At 45.3% G+C, this 24,412-nt stretch overlaps 2 protein-coding genes and 1 long non-coding RNA gene across 14 annotated transcripts in view; 1 reads left to right on the top strand and 2 right to left on the bottom strand.

Annotated features, from left to right (window-relative positions):
* Nucleotides 1–4,145: 4,145 nt before the first annotated feature.
* Nucleotides 4,146–10,331, bottom strand: gnb5b (guanine nucleotide binding protein (G protein), beta 5b). The gene is made up of 13 exons (XM_057023746.1): nucleotides 10,215–10,331; nucleotides 9,562–9,711; nucleotides 8,760–8,871; nucleotides 7,991–8,127; nucleotides 7,763–7,804; nucleotides 7,293–7,369; nucleotides 7,006–7,138; nucleotides 5,732–5,875; nucleotides 5,550–5,641; nucleotides 5,409–5,457; nucleotides 5,185–5,281; nucleotides 4,734–4,900; nucleotides 4,146–4,559 (listed from the first exon to the last, which is right to left on the bottom strand). Exons 2-13 carry the CDS (start codon nucleotides 9,685–9,687, stop codon nucleotides 4,548–4,550), a joined length of 1,188 nt encoding a protein of 395 aa, XP_056879726.1. The 5' UTR covers nucleotides 9,688–9,711; nucleotides 10,215–10,331; the 3' UTR covers nucleotides 4,146–4,547.
* LOC130520514 (uncharacterized) lies at nucleotides 9,615–11,274 on the top strand. The gene is made up of 2 exons (XR_008948890.1): nucleotides 9,615–9,749; nucleotides 10,666–11,274. It is a non-coding gene; the product is annotated as an uncharacterized LOC130520514 (long non-coding RNA).
* The window catches only part of myo5aa (myosin VAa), a 31,028-nt gene continuing 17,573 nt past the window's right edge, over nucleotides 10,958–24,412 (bottom strand). For 2 of the 12 annotated variants that reach the window (XM_057023262.1, XM_057023246.1), the window contains exons 20-42: nucleotides 24,129–24,285; nucleotides 23,797–24,036; nucleotides 23,459–23,707; nucleotides 22,807–22,900; nucleotides 22,576–22,721; nucleotides 22,327–22,440; nucleotides 22,067–22,201; nucleotides 21,405–21,461; nucleotides 21,069–21,296; nucleotides 18,962–19,062; nucleotides 18,809–18,865; nucleotides 17,793–17,873; nucleotides 16,894–17,092; nucleotides 16,314–16,379; nucleotides 15,874–15,967; nucleotides 15,637–15,786; nucleotides 15,350–15,504; nucleotides 15,177–15,266; nucleotides 14,937–15,087; nucleotides 14,582–14,864; nucleotides 14,331–14,505; nucleotides 13,878–13,958; nucleotides 10,958–13,718 (exon numbers count right to left, since the gene is read on the bottom strand). In XM_057023262.1, coding sequence (XP_056879242.1) covers nucleotides 13,566–13,718; nucleotides 13,878–13,958; nucleotides 14,331–14,505; nucleotides 14,582–14,864; nucleotides 14,937–15,087; nucleotides 15,177–15,266; nucleotides 15,350–15,504; nucleotides 15,637–15,786; nucleotides 15,874–15,967; nucleotides 16,314–16,379; nucleotides 16,894–17,092; nucleotides 17,793–17,873; nucleotides 18,809–18,865; nucleotides 18,962–19,062; nucleotides 21,069–21,296; nucleotides 21,405–21,461; nucleotides 22,067–22,201; nucleotides 22,327–22,440; nucleotides 22,576–22,721; nucleotides 22,807–22,900; nucleotides 23,459–23,707; nucleotides 23,797–24,036; nucleotides 24,129–24,285 — 3,256 coding nt within the window. In that variant the 3' untranslated portion in view covers nucleotides 10,958–13,565. The remainder of the gene's footprint in view (nucleotides 13,719–13,877; nucleotides 13,959–14,330; nucleotides 14,506–14,581; nucleotides 14,865–14,936; nucleotides 15,088–15,176; nucleotides 15,267–15,349; nucleotides 15,505–15,636; nucleotides 15,787–15,873; nucleotides 15,968–16,313; nucleotides 16,380–16,893; nucleotides 17,093–17,792; nucleotides 17,874–18,808; nucleotides 18,866–18,961; nucleotides 19,063–21,068; nucleotides 21,297–21,404; nucleotides 21,462–22,066; nucleotides 22,202–22,326; nucleotides 22,441–22,575; nucleotides 22,722–22,806; nucleotides 22,901–23,458; nucleotides 23,708–23,796; nucleotides 24,037–24,128; nucleotides 24,286–24,412) is intronic. The other 10 variants (XM_057023303.1, XM_057023266.1, XM_057023314.1 and 7 more) reach the window with 7 other exon arrangements.

Below are 24,412 nucleotides of genomic sequence, written 5' to 3'. Positions count from 1 at the left end.
CATCGCTTCGTCGCTGGCTGTCACGGTGGTGCCCCGATAACCAGGTGGCCTTTATAGACAATTGGAGCACCTTCTGGGGAAAACCTGGTCTGATTAGGAGAGACGGTGTCCATCCCACTCGAGATGGCGCTTCTCTCATTTCTAGTAATCTGGCTAATTTTATTAGACCCAAAGTGACCTGACAATCCAGGGTCCAGACCAGGACGCAGAGTTGTGGTCTTACACACCTCTCTGCTGCTTCCTTAGAACCCTCATCCACCAACAATAACATATTTAACACTATAGAGGTAGTCTCTGTTCCACGGTTAAAAGTTCACCAAGCACAGAGCAGAGCGGTCAATCACCAAAATCTTATTAAAATTAATACTGAAGCACAAGTTGGAGAAACTAATATCACAATTAAGTGTGGACTGTTAAATATTAGATCTCTTTTGTGTAAATCCCTGTTAGTGCACGACCTGATAGCGGATCATCACATTGATTTATTTTGTCTTACTGAGACCTGGCTTCAGGAGGAGGAGTATGTTAGCTTAAATGAATCTACTCCTCCTACCCATCTTAATTATCATATTCCACGTGTTACTGGTCGAGGAGGGGGAGTGGCAGCAATCTATCACTCCAAGTTATTAATTAATCCCAGACCAAAACACAGCTTCAGTTCATTTGAAAGCCTGACTCTTGGCATCACTCATCTGAACTGGAAGGCAGAAAAGCCACTTCTGTTTGTAGTAGTATATCGGCCCCCTGCTGGGCCACATTCAGAGTTCCTGTCTGAGTTCTCTGATTTCTTATCTGACTTGGTCCTTAGAACGGAAAAAGTCATTATCATTGGAGACTTTAACATCCATATGGACGTTATAAACGACAGCTTTAGAAATGGCTTCATTTCATTACTTGAGTCAGTTGGTTTCCTCCAGCAGATAAACCAACCAACTCACAGCTTTAACCACACCCTAGATCTAGTCCTGACTTATGGTGTTGAGGTAGAACATGTGTCAGTGTTCCCTCGGAACCCAGTCCTGTCAGACCACTCTTTGATCACTTTTACATTTATGATTAAGGATTCTTCTATGCTCAGAACAAAGTCTTACTATAGCAGATGTCTTTCAGATAATGCTGTAGCTAAGTTTAAGGAAGTGATCCCTGTGCTGATCCCAGGACCACCGTGTGTTTCCCCAGGGATCAATCATTATAATCTGAGCCCTGCTGAGGTTGACTCTATTGCTGAAGGTGCAGCAACCTCACTGAGAATCACGCTTGATTCTGTTGCCCCCCTGAAAAAGAAAATAGTAAATCAGAGGAGGTGTGCCCCCTGGTATAATTCACATATCAGGACCCTCAAGCAGAAAGTGCGAAGACTGGAAAGGAAGTGGCATTCTTGTAAGAAGACAGCTACCATGTAGCATGGAAAGACTGTCTATTAGTTTACAAAAAGGCCCTTCGCAAGGCTAGAACAGCTTATTTTTCTTCTTTGATTGAGGAAAATAAGAACAACCCCAGGTTTCTCTTCAGCACTGTGGCCAAATTAACCAAGAGTCACAGTGTTTTAGATCCACGTATCCCTTCTTCCCTTAGTGGTGAAGACTTCATGAGCTTCTTCACTGATAAAGTTCTAGCTATCAGAGAGAAAGCTAACCAGGCCATCCCTACAACTGGACCATCACCAGATGTGCCGACTGTGGGAACATGCAGGGTCTCCAACGAGCCCTTAAGCTCCTTCAGCCCTATATATTTTCTGAGGCGTCATCGCTAATTCAGAAATCCAAGACCACTACGTGTCTTTTAGATCCCATCCCAAACACCTGTTGAAGGATGTTCTACCATGATAGGCAGTTCTATCCTGGACCAGATCAATGGTTCTTTAGTGTCAGGTTATGTACCCCGGTCCTACAAGGTGGCAGTGATTAAGCCGTTGCTTAAAAAACCATCACTGGATCCTGATGTCTTGGCAAATTATAGGCCAATATCCAACCTTCCTTTTATCTCTAAAGTTCTAGAGAAGGTGGTGGTGACTCAGTTACTGGAGCACCTGCAGAGGAACAGCCTGTTTGAGATGTTTCAGTCAGGCTTTAGAGCTCACCACAGCACAGAAACAGCACTTCTTAAAGTCACTAATGATCTTCTCATAGCTTCCGATCATGGACTGGTCTCTATGCTGGTTCTGCTGGACCTCAGTGCTGCTTTTGATACAGTTGATCACAGCATCCTGTTACAGAGACTGGAACATGTGATTGGGATTAAAGGGACAGCACTAGACTGGTTTAGATCATACTTATCTGATAGATACCAGTTTGCCCATGTCCACGGCGTTCCCTCCTCATACAGTAGGGTTAGCCATGGAGTTCCTCAAGGTTCCGTACTCGGACCAATCCTCTTCACATTGTACATGCTTCCCTTAGGGAACATTATTCGGCAGCATGGGATAAATTTTCATTGTTATGCTGATGACACTCAGCTCTATTTATCCATGAAACCCGAGGAGACAGAGAAGTTAGTGAAGCTCCAGACCTGTCTTAAAGACATAAAGTCCTGGATGTCTTCAAATTTCCTCCTCCTTAACCCAGGAAAAACTGAGGTCATGGTGTTTGGTCCTGAACCTCTCAGGGATAGATTAGATCACATGATCACTCTAGATGGTATCTCATTAACATCTAGTCTCTCTGTGAGGAATCTAGGAGTAACTTTTGATCAAAATCTCTCCTTCAACTCACACATTAAATTAGTCTCTAGAAGTGCCTTTTTTCACTTGAGGAACATCTCAAAGATCAGGAAGCTACTGATCGCAGCCTGATGCTGAAAAGTTAGTCCATGCATTTGTTACTTCCAGGCTGGACTACTGTAACTCCTTATTATCAGGGTGTCCAAACAACTCTTTAAGAAGCCTCCAGTTGATCCAAAATGCTGCAGCCAGAGTTCTGACAGGTATTGACAAAAGAGATCACATAACTCCTGTAATGGCGTCGCTTCATTGGCTGCCCGTTAAATTTAGAATAACTTTTAAAACCCTTCTTCTGACCTACAAGGTCCTCAGAGGCCTAGCTCCATCCTACCTGGAGGAGCTAGTGATACCCTATCAGCCCAATAGACCGCTCCGCTCTCAGAATGCTGGTCTACTTGTGGTTCCCAGAGTTTCTAGGAGTAGAATGGGGGGCCGAGCATTTAGCTACCAGGCCCCCCTGCTTGGAACCAGCTCCCTGTCCAGGTACGGGAGGCTGACTCCATCGCTACTTTTAAGATCAGACTCAAAACCTACCTCTTTGAAAAAGCTTACTGTTACTAATTCAGTAGTTCCAGTTACTATCATAGACAGACAAATTATCATACTTAGGGGGTCGTCTAATCATTAGGTCACATTCTAGCTATGCTGTTATAGGCCAAGGCTGCCGGGGTCCGGAAACATGATCACCTGACAGGCCTCTGTCACTCCACTGGGTCATGGTTTCCTCTCCTTTCCTCTCCTTTCCTCTCCTCATCAAGCAGACTAGTTATGCTGATTCTTGTGTAGTTTTTCTCTGCTTCTCCCCCCCCCCCCCCCCCCTCTATCTATTTGCAGGTATCACTGCCATCGGAGCTGCATAATGACCGCCGGCCCCGTTGAAGTGATTGTGCATATTTTTTGTGTGTGTTTCTGTGCTCTGTGCCTCTCCTCTCCCTCCCTCCCTCTCCTCTCCTCTTTCCCCTCTCCTCTTTCTCCTCTCCTCTACCTCCCCTTCACTCTACCTCTCCTCTCCTCTATCTACCCCTCTCCTCTCCTACCTATCCTATCCTCTACCTGTCCTCCCTCCTCTCCTCTCTCTTTACCCAGCCGGCCATCAGCAGGAGGGTCCCCCTACATGAGCCTGGTCCTGCTCAAGGTTTCTTCCTGTTAAAGGGGAGTTTTTCCTTGCCACTGTTGCTTGTCTGGGGTCAGGCCCTGGGATTCTGGAAAGCGCCTTGAAACAATTTTGATTGTATAAGACGCTATATAAATAAAGATTGATTTGATTTGATTTGAAAAGACAAAGGTTAAATAAGTTATCAGATCTTTGTTAGATAGAGTTAAGGGTGTTCCAGAATGTACATAGGAGACTTGTGAGAAGAAATCACAGAACAAATTAGATTTCTAATGAATATACAACAATTCCTACAATTTAAAACTCCAAGTGTTTGCGAGCTGCACATTTTGCACCTTTTTATTCCACGTCAGTTTTCACTGTTGCTGCAGCACATTTGATGAAATCCTGACAAACATTTGGTTCATACATTCACACTCAAAAACTGTTTGATAATCTGTTTCCCCTCACAAAATGTAACTATAAGTTTATACTTTTAAATAGTTTAAGCTAAAAAAAATAAAATAAAATTGGGAAATTGTTTTATACCTGTAAATTTCCTGTGTTTCTGGTACAAATAAACTGTAACAATCACTTATTACTGTGATTATTGCTGATTTAAAGTCACTAGATAGAGAGAGAAGACTATACATAATCAAGCTATAAAAACATATGAATCCTCTTAGCAGGAACCTGGAGTCACATGCTGCTGCTCTCTTCACTGCAGAAAAAACTTTAGGCCCAAATCTGCAAAGACAAGACCATAAATCATAAACTATTAACCAGTTAATTACATTTCCACAAAATGAACATGTGAAACTGATTTGACTAGGAGTTGTGTTTAGAACAGAACCCTGTTCTTAATATAACTCTTTAAATGACTCAACCCCATATCATCTGCGCAGGGAAACACCTGCTCACCCGCAAGGTGCTGTCCCAGGATGCCGAGCAGAGAGCCGTGCCGTCAGGTGACACTCTGACTCTGCTGATACGGTTCTCATGGCCAAACAGAACAGACACCCGAGATCCCTTCAGGACATCCCACACGTTGATGGTGTAATCATTATACCCAGTAAAAAGCAGACGTCCTGTGCAAAGAAGTGGGAAGTTCAGAAAAACAGGAAGTGGGACAGATGAGGGATCGTTTTTTTGGTCACCAAAATATCAAAATTTTCCTTTGGTGCTTTCGGGAACTGATCATTCCAAAGAAATGACTTAATTCAAATCAGAGACAAGTTTAAAAAGGAGGTAAACCGAAAATACAAATTTTAATATTCCCACATCATCCTTCAAATCACAAGTTAACATATTTAATTCTCAGTGGTGGGTTATTAAGAATATTAGCCTTTAAACGGGCTTCGAAAATCCTCACCACTCAGAGAGAAATCCAAGGAGGAGGCACCAAATATGATGCTGTCCTTCTGGTAGACAGCAACCTCTCGGTCAGCTCGCAGATCATAAAAACGACACTGAAAGCCAGGAAAGACAAAGTGATCCAGACATGAAATGAGCAGTAGAGGTTCTGGTGCGACAGACATGTTGGAGAAATGACAGCGATCATCCTAAAATCCAGACTAAACCTATGATGAGACTCACTGTTGCGTCATCAGAAGCAGAGGCGAACGCATCACCGCTGGGGTGGAACCTGAACACACACACGGCCCAGTTAGCCCAGTTAGCCCTGCTGCACCAGTGAACTCCTCCTGAGGAGGCTTAAACATTTCCTATCAGACTCACTTTACACAGTTTACATCAGACACGTGGTTCTCGAAAGACTGGATGTTCTGTCCAGAGCGCATGTCCCACACGTTGGCCTTTTTGTCACAGCCCTGTTGACGTGCGCAAAAACACACGTAAGCAAACGCAGTCCCAGAAAATGCTGCTGCTGTCATGTCTGAAATCAAAAACAAAACTCTCACCCCAGAGATGAAAATGTTTCCCGTCTCAGATGGGATGAAATCCAGGGACAAAACATCAGCTGTGTGACCGTGGAAACTCTGCAACAGCTGCCCACTCTCCACATCCCACAGGGCACATGTGCCGTCGCCACTGGAGGTCAGGATCTGACACACACACACACACACACACACACCCGCACGCACGCACGCATGCACACACACACACACAGCAATGACTGTTTTATGTATACATTTTTATAACCAACATAAACATTTCAACATATTGTGACTTTTTTCTTTAGTTTAAAATGAAAGTCACAAAATTTCGTGCTCTTTTTAATGTTCAACAATGCTAAAATATATATTTATATACGTATAAAACATGCCGGTTGTCTGTTATGTTAATATTCTTTAAAAAATAATCTTGTGGTTCTCTCCATGTGATTTCAACATGGAATTTCTCAATTTAAACCCTCAAGCAGGACATGAAAACATCCAGAAATAGGGAGGAACTGACTCAGTTTCATTTGAACAGAAGGAAGGAAGCAGAAAATTCTATAACAAACGACCGGCACGTCAGCTCTCGCACACGGACGACTGGCTGCACGCCCAAAATGCCAAAATGTCGGTGATTTGTGAGCACTTAAAGACACATGCGGACATCAGAGCTCTGCAGGGCGACGGATTAGAGAGCTCCTGCTGGAGGCCACATCCTGCGTGCACTTTATCACAAGGGCCACAATTACTGATGCACGCGCGCACACACACGGAGCAACCTCACACACATCTACATCTGTCAGCGTCTGCATCATAGGCAGCGACAGGAAGGGGTTCACCGGTTGATCTCACACATGTACACGTCTCTAATGAAAAACCCGAGGTCTGTTTTCAGTGTGCGTGCACGCATACGTGCGCGTTATGTGTTCCATGCTCTGCTCTCAGATCAGTTTGTTCCACTCTTCTCCAGATAAAAGCCACTCAGCATCTATTAATACACAGAGGACAGCAGACCTCTCCCCCCACCCCACCCCTCATCTGTTCCATCCCTCCCTCCCTGAAGGACCCCGCAGGGGCAACGTGCAGGAGTGGTGTGAACAAACTGTTTTGTGCCTCTTTAAACCAGCCACATATTTCCTGCTGTTGATGGGAAAGATTTCCCCATGCAATGTTTATTTCGTTTCAAGATGTGCACGTCTGAACGCAATCATCCAATGATCAATATCTACACAGGAGTGATTTCTCGGGACCCCAGCACAGAGATAAAATGTGAATGAGGGATAACCTGAGGGCCCCACCTGCATATCGGTGTTAACGAAGCTGCATCCTGACACGTAGTTGGTGTGCATGGCCACAGATTTCTTCTTTGCAGCCAAGTTCTCATTTTTGTCCAATGACAACGGGATCACGCAGCACTTGTTATCCAATCCTCTGTGGATGGAGATAAAAAAAGGGATCATTTAGAGTTTAAAACAACTGGTTGCAAGAAAAAATGCAACCAAGCAACTATGTTGATCCTTGAAAAACAGGTTGTACAATTCGTTGTTGTAGATTATTCATTATTGATTGCGAATGTCTCACTTACCCACACGCCACAGCACAGCCTGACGGAGCATAAGCACACGCCAACACCCACGTGCACGGCAGGGACACAGCGTGCTCCTGTCACATGCACACAACAGAGGCAATCTGTTAACATTCAAAACGATAAAAGTATAAAGGAAGAGCGCCGTGACGCGCTGCCATGGCTGCAGTGATGGGGATGTGTCGAGCATTAAAGGGGATTATTTCAGGGTGAGCGTCTGCTGCGTGCACGGACCCTGCCTGCCATTTACGTGGCGCTCGGCCATCACGGGGGGACAGATGGGTGGATAATCTTTGAACGCACATTTCATAAATGGTTTCTCTCCTACTTGCTTAATATAGTTACTAAAACAGATGTGAAGATCAACATCAGTAGAGATAAATAAGTAGTTTTTGTTTCTTCTATTAAAGACAGTGGTATTTTTCCTTAACACATGTTCATTTTTGCAATTCTACTTGTACATGTCTCACCTTGTTGAGAGTGAACGCATCCCAGAGGATCACCTTCCCATCCTGGATAAAAAAGACGATTCAGTATCAGTTTAAATGCAATAACAGGAACGCGTGACACCTGGTTCTGGTTCTGTAGCCAAGAATCTGAATCTGTGTGAGGTCTGTTGTGTTAAACAGCATAGAAATCAAACTTCATTTGATTTTTGTGTTGGAATATTGGTTGTGTGTGTGTGTGTGTGTGTGTACCTGAGAGGAGCTGACCAGACGACGTTTGTCTTTGCACCAGTCCATGCACAGCACTTTGTTCCCGTGACCTTTCAGCACACGTTTGGTCTTCAATGACAGTGCCCCTAAAGTATCGACCTTCTCAGCAACCTGATGCACTGAAACACAAACACACACACACACACACGCACACACACACACACACACACACACACACACACACACACACACACACACACCTTTAAGTAAAATTGCATCTGTACTAGATACATCAGATCTATTATTATGTCTATTACTATATATGACTATTAAACAGCTTGATTACATAAAACTTTGTTGGGTTATTGTCGAAGGCTCATTGTGGCTGATCAAACACACTAATAACGTAAAGTCACAACAACAGCAACTAATGAGTTCACACCTGAGGAACTCCACAAAATGAGATGTAGAGAACTCTTAACATGCTTGCATGGATTGAACGGGATATTTTTATAATGACCAAACGACTACAATAGTATAAATAAATAGTACTTTAACCATTTTATTATATTTATGACTACAATAGCAGATTTTTTAGAAGAGCGCCTCTTCGTGGCGAGGTCAAGTAACTGCAGACTCTTCACTGGAGTGACTCTTATTTAATTCTTGGTTACGTGTTGATTTTTATAATCAACACGTAACCAAGAATTAATAATCTGCAACAGATGGGGTTACCGTATTAAAAAAAAAATATTTTCATAACTTTAACTCTAAGCTGACGGATAAATGTTGCTTTTTAAAATCCACTTACACTCCACATCGTTGAGTTTGCCCCGCTCCTCCTCCAGCTTCTTTTTCAGGGTGTCACTCTCCCGCTTCAGGCTGGCCAGAGTTTCTCCCCTCTGGAGCTCCCGACAGGCCATCTGGACCCGGAGAGGACGGCGGCAGCACCGCGGAGCACCGCGACACAGCGGCGGAGCACCGGAGGAGCGGCGGCGGGGGGACAGAGGGGGGAGGAGGGGGGAGGCGAGTTACTGGAGAGCGTTCATTGATGATGAGGAGCTCTGGCTCTTCCTCCCACTCTTAACCCAGCCTACAACTTGCATCTTTATGCTGCTTTGACGATACATTTCTCTGTTTTCTTCGCACTCAAAAGTCTTGTCAACACTCCAAACGAGTCAGTCCAGATTATAACAACATAGATAAAACAATTTCAACAGCAAATACTTTAGATTCACTATTTTTTCCCATTAATATTTGCCTGTTTCGTTAATATTTGATCACTGGCATCATTATTAATTTAGCATTCATCATTTATTCTAGTGAGACTTTATATATTTTTTTAATTTCAAACATCGGTGTCGGTAAATCGAACCATCACTCTGAGATGGCGACACTCATCTAGTGTCTCTCTTATCATCATGAAGATAAACAGTCCTCCTCACAAGAGTGAAACAGAAGAGCTTTAATCATGCGGGAGGTGTTGAAAGTGGAAAAAAAATCTGTTCATTTAAATGTTCCAGTAATTAGAAGAACAGAAGCCAGTTAGACGTATGTCCTAAAGTGATTCCTAGGGGTTTACACTGAGCTGTTTCTTTTGGTTGATCACGTACCATTTCCACGCAGAACGAGCAGTAGTTGATGGGCTCGTTCTTGATGTAGATGTTCATCAGTGGACTCGGGTTCGCACAGCTGTCGCAGGGGCCAAAAGTGGCCGCCACAAACGTCTGGTCGCACATGGCTGCAGAGGAAGAGCGACGCGCCTGTCGACGACCCGGACGCGGAGATCAATGCATGCAGCGTGAGTGTAGCTGGTGGTTTTATTGGCGTTTGTCTCTCTCTAGCTCTGTGTCTGGAGATAAGTAGCTGCTAATCTACTCCAGCCTGATCCATGCGAGCTCCAGAGGAGTGCAGCAGCTATTTTAAGTGCTGCACAGGTCCAGTCAAACACATGAAACCCGGTTCAGTTAAATATTAAGTAACAGCTGAATATTAAAGTCTGAAACCATTATTTTTTAGATATCTGTCGCAAGCATTATCTCACATCTTTGGCAGCCATTCGACAGTCAGAACTATGAGCTGTAACACAAATTTGGGCTAAACTTATCCAGGTGTCAAACAATGACATGAGTTATGACTTTTGTTGTTTCTGCTGGGTTACAGCGTTCACACACAGGAATGTCTCCATTGTCAGCTGATGATACCATCAATGAACATCAGTAAACAGCCAGCAGCAATGTCAAAGACATTAAAAAAAATATCTTACCTGGCAGAAATGTTTTTGCTCTTCTGTGGGCAGCAGGTGTTTGACCTGAGGAACTGACTTTAGTGTGGGAGAGGACTGAGCGGGAGAAGGAGGAGAAGGTGGTAATCTTCTTAGTGTTTAAGCTGCGACTCCGCTCAGCTTTTACTGCTGCAGACCTGAGTTTGGAGTCTAAACCTGTGAGGAAAGTCCCACCGATTCAGCTCTGAATGAATCCAATAGGTGTAAACTGGAATAAATGTGTGTAACACCTCTGCCAGAAATGTGATTAAAGGACAAATACTCCTTAAACTACATTATTTCTCAGCATTGCGATTAAGTACATATGGCTTTTCTTTGAACTTGAACTACTTAATGTTTTCTAATTCTTCTAATGTGTTTCTAATGTAAAGCAGTTAGTTCCTTTGTGATGAAATACCCTATAAATGAAGTTGTCTTTCCTTTCCTACTGTAGTAACCTAGTTTAGACCAACTGCGGTTGAAAGGAAACTCTGGCCTGGATTCTGTGGATGCAGAGCACTGACCCACGGGACAGATTACCTGAGCAGTGGGGAGGCTTCCATCACCTGATCCGTACGCCTTAGCTTAGCCACAGGAGCACATGTCAGTTGTTCAGAACGACGCTGAGTCAAAGTGTAAACTGGAATCAAATGAAACTGCACCATGTGACATCCATGATTACATTCTCATTTACGTGACCGAGGCATCGACTGGCACAGAGGTAAAGAAGCTGCTGCAGACAGTCCAACGGTAATGAGCTTTTGTTTTTTATTTTTCTTTTACAGATTTGACACTTTAGTCTAAGTTTCTAAACGGTGAACACATTCACTAATCACAGCTACCAAAGACTACCAACAGTCCAGTTTGTCAAATGTACACAGGGGTCAGAGGGGAAGCGGGGCTCACACCGGCGTGGCCGAAACCAGGGTGATGTCTTTAGACTTTATAACTATTTTTATATATTTATTTTAATGGCACAATAAACTCTAATGCTGATAAGAACAACGATTGTGTGACATGTGTCTACGTCGTATTCTACAGAAACTCCTGGGCGTGAAAACTACATCGCTCAACTGGCGGTGGACCGTTTCTCTCCCGACTATCAACGCGCGATGATGATGATGATGATGATGATGATGATGTGAGCAGGGAGGCTGCTGTGTGACGTGGAGGAGGAAGCCTGGTGGAGGGAATTAAAGGAAGAACATTTGAAGCGAATTGCTAAAAAAGTGCATTTGAATGAACCAGTGTGATGGGGCCTCTGACAATAATGGCAGGACAAGAAAGATGATTTAAAAAAAAAAAAGGAGTGAAACAAAGAGAAGATAACACCACAATATTGGTCATAAACATCATATACAGAGCAAATGATTGAGATAAGGCTTCATTCACAATGTGCAGCTAAGATCAGAACACACTTTATTAACAATGTTCGGAACATTCGTGGGCTTTAGCGACTACTTCAGTCTGTCGCGCCCCAGACTGCAGATATGCACTGTTTACACTACACGTTACACCAAACACAAAGAAAAGGCAGATGGATGATGTGGTCCCCATGGCAACATCTGGATATTAACATGTGCAACATTAAACAACTCGGATGCTAAACTCCTCCGTTCTGATATCCTGATAATGTCATCAGCACTGGTCTGTCAGAGGGTCGCCGACATGAAAACAGCCAATTTTGGGGTCTAATCCCAAACTATTTCATATGTGAGCACTGTAATAAAAGCAGGCAAAGAAAAAGGTTCATGTTAGGGGGGAAAAAAGGCAAATTTTGCTGGTTAAGAAAGCAGGAGTTGAGGAGGTAAAAGTGCAACCATGAAGCAGCAAGGAGAATGCAGACAAGGCAAGGATTTGCTGTTGTTGGAACAAATGGAGGCTTTTCTTCTACCAAAACCAAAACCATGCAGGTCACAGATCCTACCCTGAGCACAAACGTTCTACCTGTTCTATTGGTTTTGGTGAGGAAAACTCTGATTTCTCTGCTACAGACAGGAAGGCAAAAGGAGAGAAAGCGAGAGCAATCTGTCCGCTGACAGTTAGCAACAGCGCTGGAATATGGCGGAGAAGAGAGACCCTCTCCTCAGTGACGCATGGCTTTATAAGAGAAAGTGTCATGACAATACTGAAATAAATAACTTCACAACAATAAAACATCTTCAAAGTTCTGCTTAGAGCCGTAACCAGAGATAAGAGAAGAAAGATCCGACAGTGCAAACTCCTGATGATACAGCCGCACTTGCATGATAACGTAAGGAAACAACATGCGGCGCTCAGCTCTGGTCTATAAACAGCAGCAGGTCAAAACTCTTCAACGTTGGCTCAATCTCCCCCGTCGGCTAAAATTCGCGCTACATCTGCCAAAAACCCGGGAGGTGTATCGAGAAACCCGATTAAATGGCTAACAAATAATCCTTAAACTACATTTACTGATGATGCCGACTTTAATATGAGGATGGAGCCAAAAACCTGCCAACAACAACGCTGTCAGACATGTTGTACAATCTTAAAGCATAGGGGCAGAAGTGAATGCAATAAATTAAACACATCATATAATACGAACACGTATTTATAAGCATACGTATAAATAACATGGTACAGTGTGTGCTGTGTTTGTCTGCTCCAGGAGGTGATCTTCATCATGTCTGACATCAAAGTGAAATCTCATTCCTGTACGCGAGTGTCACGTTTCAGGTTTCCCTCTCGCATCACCACGTAAAATCTCACGCGATAACGAGACAAATACACTGACCTACTGTGTTACAACAGTATACCGGGTGTGTGTGTGTGTGTGTGTGTGTGTGTGTGTGTGTGTGTGTGGGAGGGGAGAGATGTAGCGATGTGCAGATACAAGGGGACGGTTCGGCGGGTGTTCAAAATAAAACCAACCGGACTTTATTTAATTTAGGTTAAAAACACAAATTTTGGGTTTGTTGTGTGTAGACGCGAGTGAGTAAGGATAAGGTGAGCGAGGCGGGGATCTGGATAGTTTCCAGGGCGAGAGAGGAAGGGTTGAACGGGAATCTGAAGGGGGTATATATCATCTCGGAGAGGAGGGGCAAATGGTGAGCTACCTGCTGGTCTTAGTTCTAGTTGTGGTGTACCCCAAGGATCTATATTGGGACCATTGTTGGATATCTGGATGTAGCTCCTGCGGCTTCTCTATGAGACGAGCTATTTACACAAGTGGGAGATGGATGGTGGCATGTGTATCGCAGAGGTGTGTGCGCGTGACCAGAGGAAAGAAGTGACGCGCCGATGCAAGGGGACGGTTCAGCGGGTGTTCAAGTAGACACCAATCAGACTTTATTTATGTTGGGGTAAAACCAGCAGATTTTAGTTTTGGTGTGTTTATACGCGGGTAAGGAAGGCTAAATTGAGTGAGGTGGGGATCTGGATGGTTTCCAGGGCGAGGGAGGAAGGGCTGAACGGGAATGTGACGGGGTATATCATCTTTGTGTCCATCAGCAACTGAGGAGTCTCACAGCGGTCCCGCAAACGAGTCTGTGGGCAGAAAAAGGGAACAGGTGAAAGTTCAGTCAGCGCTGCTGGTGAAATGCAAGAGATGGTGAAACGTAAGAAGCATGTAAAAAACCGTAATAGAGTAAATATAAAGTGGTGTTTTCAGGAGCAACATTGTCTTACCCTTGAAACTGCACGTACCTGTATGGTGCGTATGAACGCAACAGACACTCTCTCCTCAAACTCGTTGACCGGGGTGTAGAGGTTCAAAACCTTCACGATCTGTGACATCAAACAGTTATCTCAAGTTATCTCAACAAAACAAGGTCCAAGAAGACATCATCGTGACTCCAATACTCAGATCACTTCAACGGCTTCCCATTTAACAGAGGATTCACTCCCTGTCCCGTTCTTTGGTGTTTTAAGGCAGCATTAGTGTGTGAATGCTGAGTACTTGAGCATTGTCAATATGTATAAACTGATGGTTTTGTTTCTTCTTGAAATTCTATTTCAGTGAGTTTTGTGGTACTGAAATGCTCTATAAATAAAGTTGTCTTTCCTTCTCTGCTTTATTAACCTAGTTTGGATAAACTGCGGTTGAAAAGAAACTCTGGCCTGGACTATATGGAGCCGGAGCACACTAGGGCAGATTACCTGAGCAGTGGTGAGGGCTTGGCACATGGAGCAGATGGCCTCGGCATCCTCGTCTGTCTTCTTCTTCACCTGCAGCAGTTGTGCAGCCTGGATCAGAGGCTCCAGAGTCTCCTTGGCTCCACAGATCATCAGACCTTTGTCTCTGAGCCACTCCTCCAGCTGGCTCACGTTGTACCTGTAAACACACACACACATCAGTCCATAAACAAACACTTCCTGTGAGCGGCCTCTCCTCTGAGCAGTTCCATCACCTGATCTGCATGCCTTTGCTCCAGGAGCACATGTCCTTGCGCAGCAGCAGGTTGTTCAGGGTGACGGCCCCGATGATGTAGAACTGCTGCTTCACCACCTGCTTGATGAGCTCGGGGTCGGTGCCGTGCTGGCACATGATGGAGTGGAAGGTGTTGAGCTGCCGTAGGATGGAGTCGAGGGTGTAGGTACCCTCGTCGGCGATGCTGGACGTACGCTTGCGCAGACCCGTGGGCTTCACCCCCGACACGCCCTGGATGGTCTCGTGCTCCAGCATCCCGGAGACTGCAGGAAACAGGCTCAGTGAGTTTCACACACCATCCGTGTCCATTAACAAAAGAGGGCGTGTGCACAGACCAATCATGGGCTGGAGGATGTTCTCCATGCATTTGATCAGCTGCTGATAGATCTGGATGGCCAGGTCACTGATCACCTGTCTGTACTCCGCCAGGTCAAAGTTGGACAGACAGTGTTCGTTCTGTCTCGATGTGTTGTGCTTCATGAAGGCCTGAAACAAAGACACAAGCAGAGACGGACCCCTGCAGTGAGAAATGACAGGGTCCGGCGCGGTGACTGTGTCCGTCGGGACTGACTCACCTCGTCCCCGCTGTATTGTTTCAAACAGTGTAAAAAGCGGCAGGTGTTCGCCAGCCAGAAGGAAACGGTCTCGAAGTCGTCTCCACGTTTCTGGTGGGATGAAGAAGAACAAAGTGGAGTCAGTAAGAGAGGCGACAGTCGGCCAGAACATCCCACATCCGTCTGATACGAACCTTCAGGATCTTCTTAATGCTGTTGATGGTGGAAGTGAGCAGGGTGCGGACCTTCTGGTCGTCATTGACGTAGTCTGCGTGTCTCAGACACATGAAGAGGATGTAGGCCGGCAGACCTGGGATCAGATTGACGGCTACGCCTCGGGGCTTCAGCTCTGGAGGGACGCACACAGAAAAGATTGTTGATGGAAGGAGGTGAAGCAGATTCTCTCATCTAGTAATACACTGTGAAACACTATTACTAATCCATGGACGTCATTTCCCTCCTCATTGTTATTGGTTCTCACCCAGGATCAGGTTCTTGATCAGTTTGAGCTCATCCTCCTTCTTGTACTCCAGCATCCCTTGGAAGTCTTTCTCCCTGCGAGGAATGTTGACTGGATGAATCGGCTCTTCCACCATCTGACCTGGAGACGTCTGACCCTCGGTTTGACCCGCTGCCAGAGAACAAAGGGCAGAACATCAGACGACACGTTGGACAGCAGCTCTCGGACACACAAACATGAGCAGAGCGCGTCCTTTACCACCCATCTCTCCAATCCTCTTGGAATAAAGCTTCAGCTGCTTCTTCAGCTTGCGGATGGTTCGGTCCTGCTTCTCCAGCTGCTCCATTAGATCCTGAAAGGGAAAAGAAAAAAGAAAACTGTGAGGACAAACTGAAAGGCTGCTCAGATGAGCAACACTGCCCCCCACTGGTGAAACAACGCATTTTGGGGAATTGTAGCGCCCCATATGCAAAAGTTTCTTTGGAAAAAGAGTCATTAGTTGGTGGTAAAGTTTGAATCATAACAGGAGCTGCTGATCTATATTAAACAGGAAAAGAGGGAAGTGCTCCAGGCTGCTGTGAATTACAGAGACTGCAGTGAAGAGTTAAAGCGACGCTCAGCTCTATTTGAGTCAAAACAACCTCCGTTAGTTCAAACGCATGCAGGCACACGTGCAGACAGACCACGTCTCTACATACAACCATCCGTCGTAAGATGATGACTCGAGCTTCTTGGTAGGCTGTGGGGTCATCGGCCAACAGTTCCTGTCAGGTGACATCATTCATACACATAAGTGTGTGTGCGTGTGTGTGTATGTGTCTGGATGTTTGAGGTCCTCGAGTTCATGCGTGGGAAACGAAGATTATATTTCTGTTATACATAATTAATTTCAATATTTTATCACCATCCATTCAAAGCTAAAGTTGATGTAGAGCAAATATTATTTCACTTTGTTAGAAATACTGGGAGACGTCAGATTTAAACCTGAAAGTCACAGAAAAAGTTCATGTTGTCGATGTAAAGATTAAAGTGTCCCAAAATGTTTTGAATGTGAATTTTGGTTTCAACTTATATCTAACAGCTGTTTTGATCTATATCTGAAATCAAGTTAACCTGATAGCAGGATGGAACAAACTAGATTTTTCTAAAATCATTGGTCCCTCAAAGGAAATATCCACATCCAACTTCATATGTATCCATGACTACCAGTGTTATGCCTATTTCTCTAGTAATCTATACATTCATTCTCTTTTTTATTATCTGTACGCAGCAGCGTACCAGGTTCTCGTTGGTGAGCCGTGTGATCTCGTGCTGCAGACTGGCTTCAATGCGAGCCTCCGGAGGCAGCTGAAGGTTCTGGGCCAAGAGCTGCTGCTGACGGTTGTTCTCCTCCTTCACGCTCTGCAGCTCGCCGCGCAGCGCCTCCACCTCCACGTCGTAAGATCGCTTCTGAGTCTGTAGCTGGTGCTCCAGCAACCTTGAAGTTGAAAAGGTGATGAGGAAGGGAAGGGCCACATGGGACGGGGAAGGAGGGCAGAGGGGAGGAGGGCGGGGCGATGTGTGGGAGCAAGGAACAACCACGAGAAAGAACATGAACAGGAGGGAACAGCAGTCAGTGACAGAGCCTTAACCCATGATAGAGAGCAGGTGGAGCTTTTCACCAAAGGAAAGCAGCATGCTGCTGCAGCACAGAGCTGAAACTCTCATTCTGCAAAGTCATTAATGTCTGGCGAGAAGTGCTGAAGCAGGCCGACCCGAGAGGAAGAGACGCACCGCCTCACCAATCTGCATCGGCCTCATCAGACTAACGTGCTCAAGTCACGTTTACATCGAATCACAGTTACCGTCACACCGTAGGAATGATCAGTACTGATATCGTGACGTGTGTAAAATTGTAACATGGTAGTAACATTGTTAACGACTATTGCACCTGGATCCACAAGGCGAACGAGGTTAGCAACAAGATAAGGTACCCTGGAACAGACAACAGCAGCAGCAGCAGCAGCATGAGAAAACAACCCAAAAACCCAACACCAAGCTGGTCTACAGTGATCTCCCCTCGGATATTAGGACAGCCAGTGAAGAAAGAGGCTGATGGAACAGTGATAGAGTGAATGAACAGTGCTCCTCCTTTTCTTTCAAAGGGCCAAAGCATCATGCTCGAAAATCAGGGACACCTGATGGTTTCCTTTAAGCCCTGATTAACCAGCCACAGCTCTCCGTCCTCATTCAGCTTATGGAGGTCTGGAGCAGCAGATCTGACCGACACACAACACAGAGGAACATTAACACATCACAAAAAAAGGAAAAACTGCAGGATGATGGGGAGATGTGTGCAGAGAACAAAACCACGATGCAAGGCGCGTGTGCAGACGGTGTTAGAGACAAACGTATGGAAACAGACAAAACTAGTGTTTGTGTTGCTGCAGTTTAGATGATGTCTGTATGTTTGAAAAGAGAGAAAAACAGCACAGAAGGCAACATGGGAACAGAGCCTGGTAAGGTCTTTACCAAAGACAGAAAAAAAGACATCCGCAGTCACCTAAAGGGGCTGTGCATAAAATAAAAGGCTTGTTTCCATCGCACGACACATGGATGCAGCTTTTTAGGGTCATGGAGCTGAAGTGTCTCCGAATAGGGAACATGATGTAAATTCATGGTCACTGTTTTATTGATGGTGCCTCCACAGACCACAGGCATTCTGGGTAACGTGACCAAAGGAACATGACCCTAAATCATTAAATGCATACATTTCAGGAAGCGATCTCTTAATCTACTCGTTAGTAAAAGCTGAATATATAGAAAATGTTTCATATCCATGCTTTTGTGTTGCAGTTTAAAAAAAAAAAATTGCGTTGTAAAGATTGCAAACTGACTAGAACTGCTGAAGCACCTTCAAACCTCTATTTTTTTTTTTAGTTTGAGAGAAACCAACATGCAGCATTGAAAACCATGCAGAAGAACAACCCAGAACTCTTCTTCAAAGACAAAGACATGTTCTACCATCTCAAACGGCAGCTGGTTAAAGCAGAGAAGAACTCTACTGTAGTGCTTGTGGTGCTACGTGACTCCACATGCTGTTAGGACACAGATCTACCCCATCTATCAACAATCAGCAACGCTCAGCCTCATCTTTAGCACCAACGTGGCCATGCAGGCTCCGTTCCATCATGCATGGGCCACGTTTCATTACCTCAGCCTACTCAGGAGATCACTGACTTCCAGGGAACTACGCATGAATGGCGCAGATCTGCACGGGACAAGGTTCACAGCCACACGTTCCTTGTATGTCAATGCCACAGTAACAGCAGGAGTGGAGGTGACTGGAGAAAAGGCCAGGGCGTACCTGTTGGTGTCTTTGAGGCCGATGCAAGCTTGCTTGAGCTCATCAGCGTCTTTCAGTTTGGACACATCCTGGGCGTAGACTGACGGTTCCGTCATGGTTTCCTGGAAATAAAAGACATCACTGTGGGATGATTTTACGCGTTACAGATGCATGAATAGAACGAGAAGACTCATAAGTATCGGTGTGTGTTCCTGGCTGTCTGCTAGCTACAGTGAAGCTGCAGGCTGCGACTGTCCTTTTACTGTGGCGTCATCAACTCTCGGGCTGACACAGGGAAGGAACATTAAACACACAGGATCTCTTCATGAGACAAACTGTGCTGCTGAACGTGGAGAATCAGCCCATTGGTCATGCTAGTTTGAGTGAGGTTCGTGAAACTATTGATGTCACAGTTTTACGTCTTCAGCGTGTGCTTAACAGACTCATTCTTACATAAAAGTGCTGTAAAACAGCAGATGATCTTACTGAATTTTAGTCAAACAAAACCATAAATGCATTCAGACAGGACAGACAAACACAGCTTGAGTCTCTGTGTGAACCCTCTTTTTTTGTTTCCTCCAATTCACATTTTGTGTTTGGATTTGTTCAGCAGTCACGTGACTTCATGCTTGTGCAGGAAGTTCCATTGGCGAGTGCTCCTATCATAACCATTGTTGTCACGTGACTGCAGTTATGGAAACAACTGCTCAAAATCGTTCTGGGAGGCTTCACAAACAAAAAACGCTGTGTGAGACGGGGCAACAGTCATGCATGGTGGATTATTAAACGGTACCTTCTCATCCTGTGGGCAAGCATGGATGGAGGAGAGAAGGTGGAGACGGGAGTGTTAGACACACTGAGGGTAGTAGTGAAAACATCTAGTTATTATCTACATAACCATTTAGGTGCAGCGAAGACACATCATCAGTGATGGAACATGGGGTCATTGGGTCTTTTGGATCAGAGATCCTTGCCCGGCCCAGCCAGGGTCGATCCGGTCCCAGCTTTTCTCTGAGTGGCTTATAAAGTCTCCCTGCTTGAACCACAGCCATCTCGTCATCTTCACTGCAGCATCAGTGATGTCATTGATGGCTTTACTTTTGCGCTGGCCGAGCAGCCCCAGTTTACTCACTGCTCTCTCAGCACCCAACCTCAATGGAGTCACATTGGGTCGACTGTTGCTTCGACACATACGGGACAGCTCTTCCACTCAAAGGCCTCCTTCAATAACTGTTTCCTCAGGACAGTTAATGAGCATAATGTCTAGCCTGACTGTTACCCAAGGTCCACCTTTAATGGTCAGACCCTGTTGCCAAAAGGCCTCCTGGTTGGTTCGGGTGGTGTTTTAGCTCTGCCTCCTATAATTCCGGTAGTATCGGGCTTCCTCCAACCCTGCTCGGACCTCCTTCTGGACTCGCTGGCCCCTAATTCCCCTGATGTTGTTATAGCTGTGTCTTGTTTGATACCCACCCAGATGTAACTGTAGGTGGCATTAAGGTATTTATTAACATTGTCTTGTGTGCAGTCAAGCCATCCACTTTGTTTCTGCCTGAGAATCTTCTTAGTGAATCCAAAATACGATGCTGGCTGCCTGCGTTCTGTCCCTCTCTCTCTGTGCCACTCTTCCTGACGGTGAGTCTCAATCTTAGACACACCAGCTTTATCCTCCTCCTTTGCCTGCATGTACTGAGACCGGAACGGTCTGGGGTCCTGTCGCAAACGGCTGATCTCCTCCCCACGATTTAGTGGATCTCCAGGCCATGCTGGATGTTGCCGCATACACAGGCTGCACTCGCAGTTGTTATTCAATTCCCTTGGGTATTTGTGTCTGTCCAGTTAGTAAACATGGGACTTTCTGTTTTAACAGTTAGGCAATGCTATATTTTTTTTGCTTCTGCCACAAAAAGGTCATCTCAGGTAAGAAATTAGTCTGGTGGCTGTTGTTATTTTAAAAAATTGTACAAACAGACACACAAAGAATCTGAATGCATGAAAACACAACACATATGTAAGAAGCTGGATGTCAGCAGAGTGTTATCTGCCATCATCCAGCAGCACAGCAGCAGCAGACCACAGTCTTCAGATGTTCACAGACAGGTGGAACAGCACAGGACGTAAACTCTTCTACCTTGTGCTGCATGGCTTCCTTCTGGCTGACCAGCTGGGAGCGCAGGATCAGCACCTCCTCCTTGCGGACGTCCAGCTCCTCACAGGAGGCAGTGAGCTGCTCCAGGAGCACCTTGTAAGCGGGAGAGCCGGGGGCTCCAGCGCTTGCAGACGCATCTCGCAGAAGACTTTGCCTCATCTCTGCCAGGTCATGTTTCAACTTCTTGTTCTCTGACTCCAGCTCCTGACGCTGACGAGTGAGAGCATTAGCGTGAGACGAGGACATAAAGACTAAAACACGGGTAGAAATCAGGGAGTAAATAAACGTGATAAAGATGTTTTGGATCAGGCGATTCACCTTCAGGGATTCGTACTCCAGCTCTGCACCACGAGCCTTTTTAAGCTCAGCGTCATCCTGAAAAACCATAAAATAGGTGTTAAAAATTTAGGACATTGAAAAACTCAATACTATAAAATGGAAAAGGTGAAGTCAAGTCACCTGATTCCATCTTAGCTGTGGTATAATGACCATATATCACAGTTTTGCCTGTTAATATTATAACTCCACGTGTGAGACTCAACAACAAACTCCTACCTTAAAGTATTCATAACAAAAGTGATAATCTTTAACATTAGTAAGAGAGAAAATGGAAAAGGAGCACATTGAAGACTGGTGTTAAGATGCATGTGTGTCAACAGACCTTAAGATAGTGTCTAAACAGCACTTCAATGATTTTTTTGAGAGACTTACGGTCCTGTAGGGAACGCTATGGCGAACCATATGGAGTGAGCATATGGTGCCTCCTCAGAAACACCAACAGTTTTAATGGCTGCATCATTGAAGGTAACGTTCACGTCATTAAATTGTATATTTCAGAATAGTCCTAGCAACAACAAAACTAGTCTCTCTGCTGTCCTCGCTGCAACTTCACCTGGGTTTGTGGCCGTCTAACACATTGTATCAAAAATACACCAGCGAGCTGCTTAAGGAAGAGATGAGTGACGTGTAGTTAGCGGTACCCTGGCTCTGGCCCGCTGGAACTGATCTTCTTTGTTTTCCAGCTCATTGCGCAGTGATTGCTTTTCTTGCTCCAGCTCTGTGACGCGCTTCTGTAACTTGAGGGTCAGCGAGGTGTCCATTCCCCGTGTGACATCCTGCGTGACACCAAAGTTAGAGTAGGCGCACAACGTCTCTCCACAGGATAAGCAAACACACAACAGCTGTAATCTTCATTCAACACCTGGCGACGTCCAACTTTATTTTATGAGGACATTCTTACTTCGGCGGCGCGGGAACCTTCTTCCAATTCGGCGTACTCGGAGTTGTAGGTGTACTCTGATTCGTTGCTGCTGTGGGTAGAATCTGTTCTCCTGTGACCAGGCTTGGAGACCTTCTAGATGTCACACAAAAATATTAATTCCATTTAATTCTTCACTGAAGAGTCCAACATATGTTTTTAAAAAAATCAATAAAATAATTTGCGTCAAAAAGGTATGTAGATGTAGATCTCTCCGAGAGGGAGACTCACCAAGGAGGTCATCTCCTCTTTCAGGTCGTCGTATTTCTCCTCGAGGCGAAGGTGTTCTGTCAGGAGATTCTGGTAGCGAGATCGCTCCTCGTTCAGATCCATCTCCAGCTGCTGGGTCTCCTGCGTGATCGCACGGGCCATTTTCTCTGACGGGGGGGGAGTAGATGCGGAGAACTTAAAGAAAGAGCTTATATAAGGCTAAAAAAGAGTTCTAGCATTATTTCTACATACCTGTCATCTGCTGATTCTGTTCCTGAATCAATCTGTTCAAGTCGTCCTTGTCCTTCTTCAGGAAGCCATTCTGTTCTTTCAACTCCGAGACCATCTACATACACAAACCCACAAATTTAGTTACAGTTCATCAAACCTTAACTCATGTTCAGGAAACACTCTTTGACACACAAAGACACCATGTATTGACCTCAGTATTGAACTAATCTACCTCCTGTTCTCACCTGCCTCTGGCCAACACGGCCCTCTCTGCCCACCACATTTCCCCCTGGATCGCTCTGGCTCCTAAATTAGGGAACATTTGTTTTGTTCTGACACTGGCATGACTGTTTATTGCTTATATTCACCATTGATCCAGAAAACTACAGGAGCCTTTGTTTCTACTGAACCTCTAAGACTAACACCACCACCCTAAACTCACCGAGTACCACTAATTGCATTTTGGATTAATTGGGAAGGTGCACAGGGGACAGTGACTATATCTGGACAACTATGTGGAGGGGAAATAACGTTCAATATCACCAAAACAAATAAATATTTCAATTAACAGCGATTATTAAACAGACATCATGAAATGTGTGCAGTAAGGGTTGAAGTCAAGAAGTCCCGGGCTCCAGATAAATCTGGACACGGCTCTGGGTTTCTGACTGACCTTCTCCATTTCGTCCCTGTAGGTCTGAGCCCAGTCTTCGATGGTTTTCTTCTCCTGTTGTGTGGTGCTCAGCTCCCTTCTCAGCCTCTCCAGCTCCTCCTGCATTGAGGACACCTGGTTGCTTTTGCTCTTCGCCTCTTCCTCCACCCCGCGCAGTCGACTCAGCTCGCCGCGTAACCTCTCGCTCTCTGTCGTGTAGGAATTCTCCAGACTGGACAGCTTCTCATTGAGGGACCGGTTGTCCTTGTTCTGGAGACAGGAGGTTGACCAGACATCAGGAAAAATACCCAAAATATATTAATACTTGAAAAAAATCGAGACAACATTTAGAAACTGACCTGATCATCGATTCTTCTCTGCAGCTGCATGATCTTGTTCTCCATTCCTTTGTTGAGCTTCTTGAAGTGCTCCACTGAGCGGGCTTCGATCTTCAGCTTCTTCAGCTCGCGCCTGGCCCTCATCCTGCGGATGCAGCACTGCAGGTACACGATGGCCTTGAGGGAGCGCTCGTACCAGCAGCGCGCCAACCAGCCCCGAACGTGCTTCTGAATGATCACCACCTTATGCTCCCGCAGAAGCTACAGCACAGAAAAGGTGCAAAAGATGGGATTATGACATCATCACCAGTGCACTGCTCCTCCACCGTCCAAAGTTCTCAGGTGCATCATACCGCCTGGTACTTCTGTCGCGCCATGTAAGCTCTGAGAATCGTCTGCATGGCCAGAGCGGCAGCCTGTTTCTGCCTGTAGCGCTTCTTCTCCACACACATCCTCTGGTACTTCTGGATGATGGTGGCTGCTCGAGTGCGTCGCATGAACTTGGCCAGGCTGAGGAAGACCACGATGAAATCATCTCTTTAAACACCCTTACTGACGTTCATATTACTTCAAATGTATCACCAATCGCACTGCAACAGAACTAAATATCAAACACTGGCCGCCAGGTGTCATTGTG

The sequence above is a fragment of the Takifugu flavidus genome, chromosome 2, assembly GCF_003711565.1.
Source record: "Takifugu flavidus isolate HTHZ2018 chromosome 2, ASM371156v2, whole genome shotgun sequence".
In the NCBI taxonomy this organism is placed as follows: domain Eukaryota; kingdom Metazoa; phylum Chordata; class Actinopteri; order Tetraodontiformes; family Tetraodontidae; genus Takifugu; species Takifugu flavidus.
Note: the sequence above shows the minus strand (reverse complement) of the source record. Positions and strands in the feature narration are given on the sequence as shown.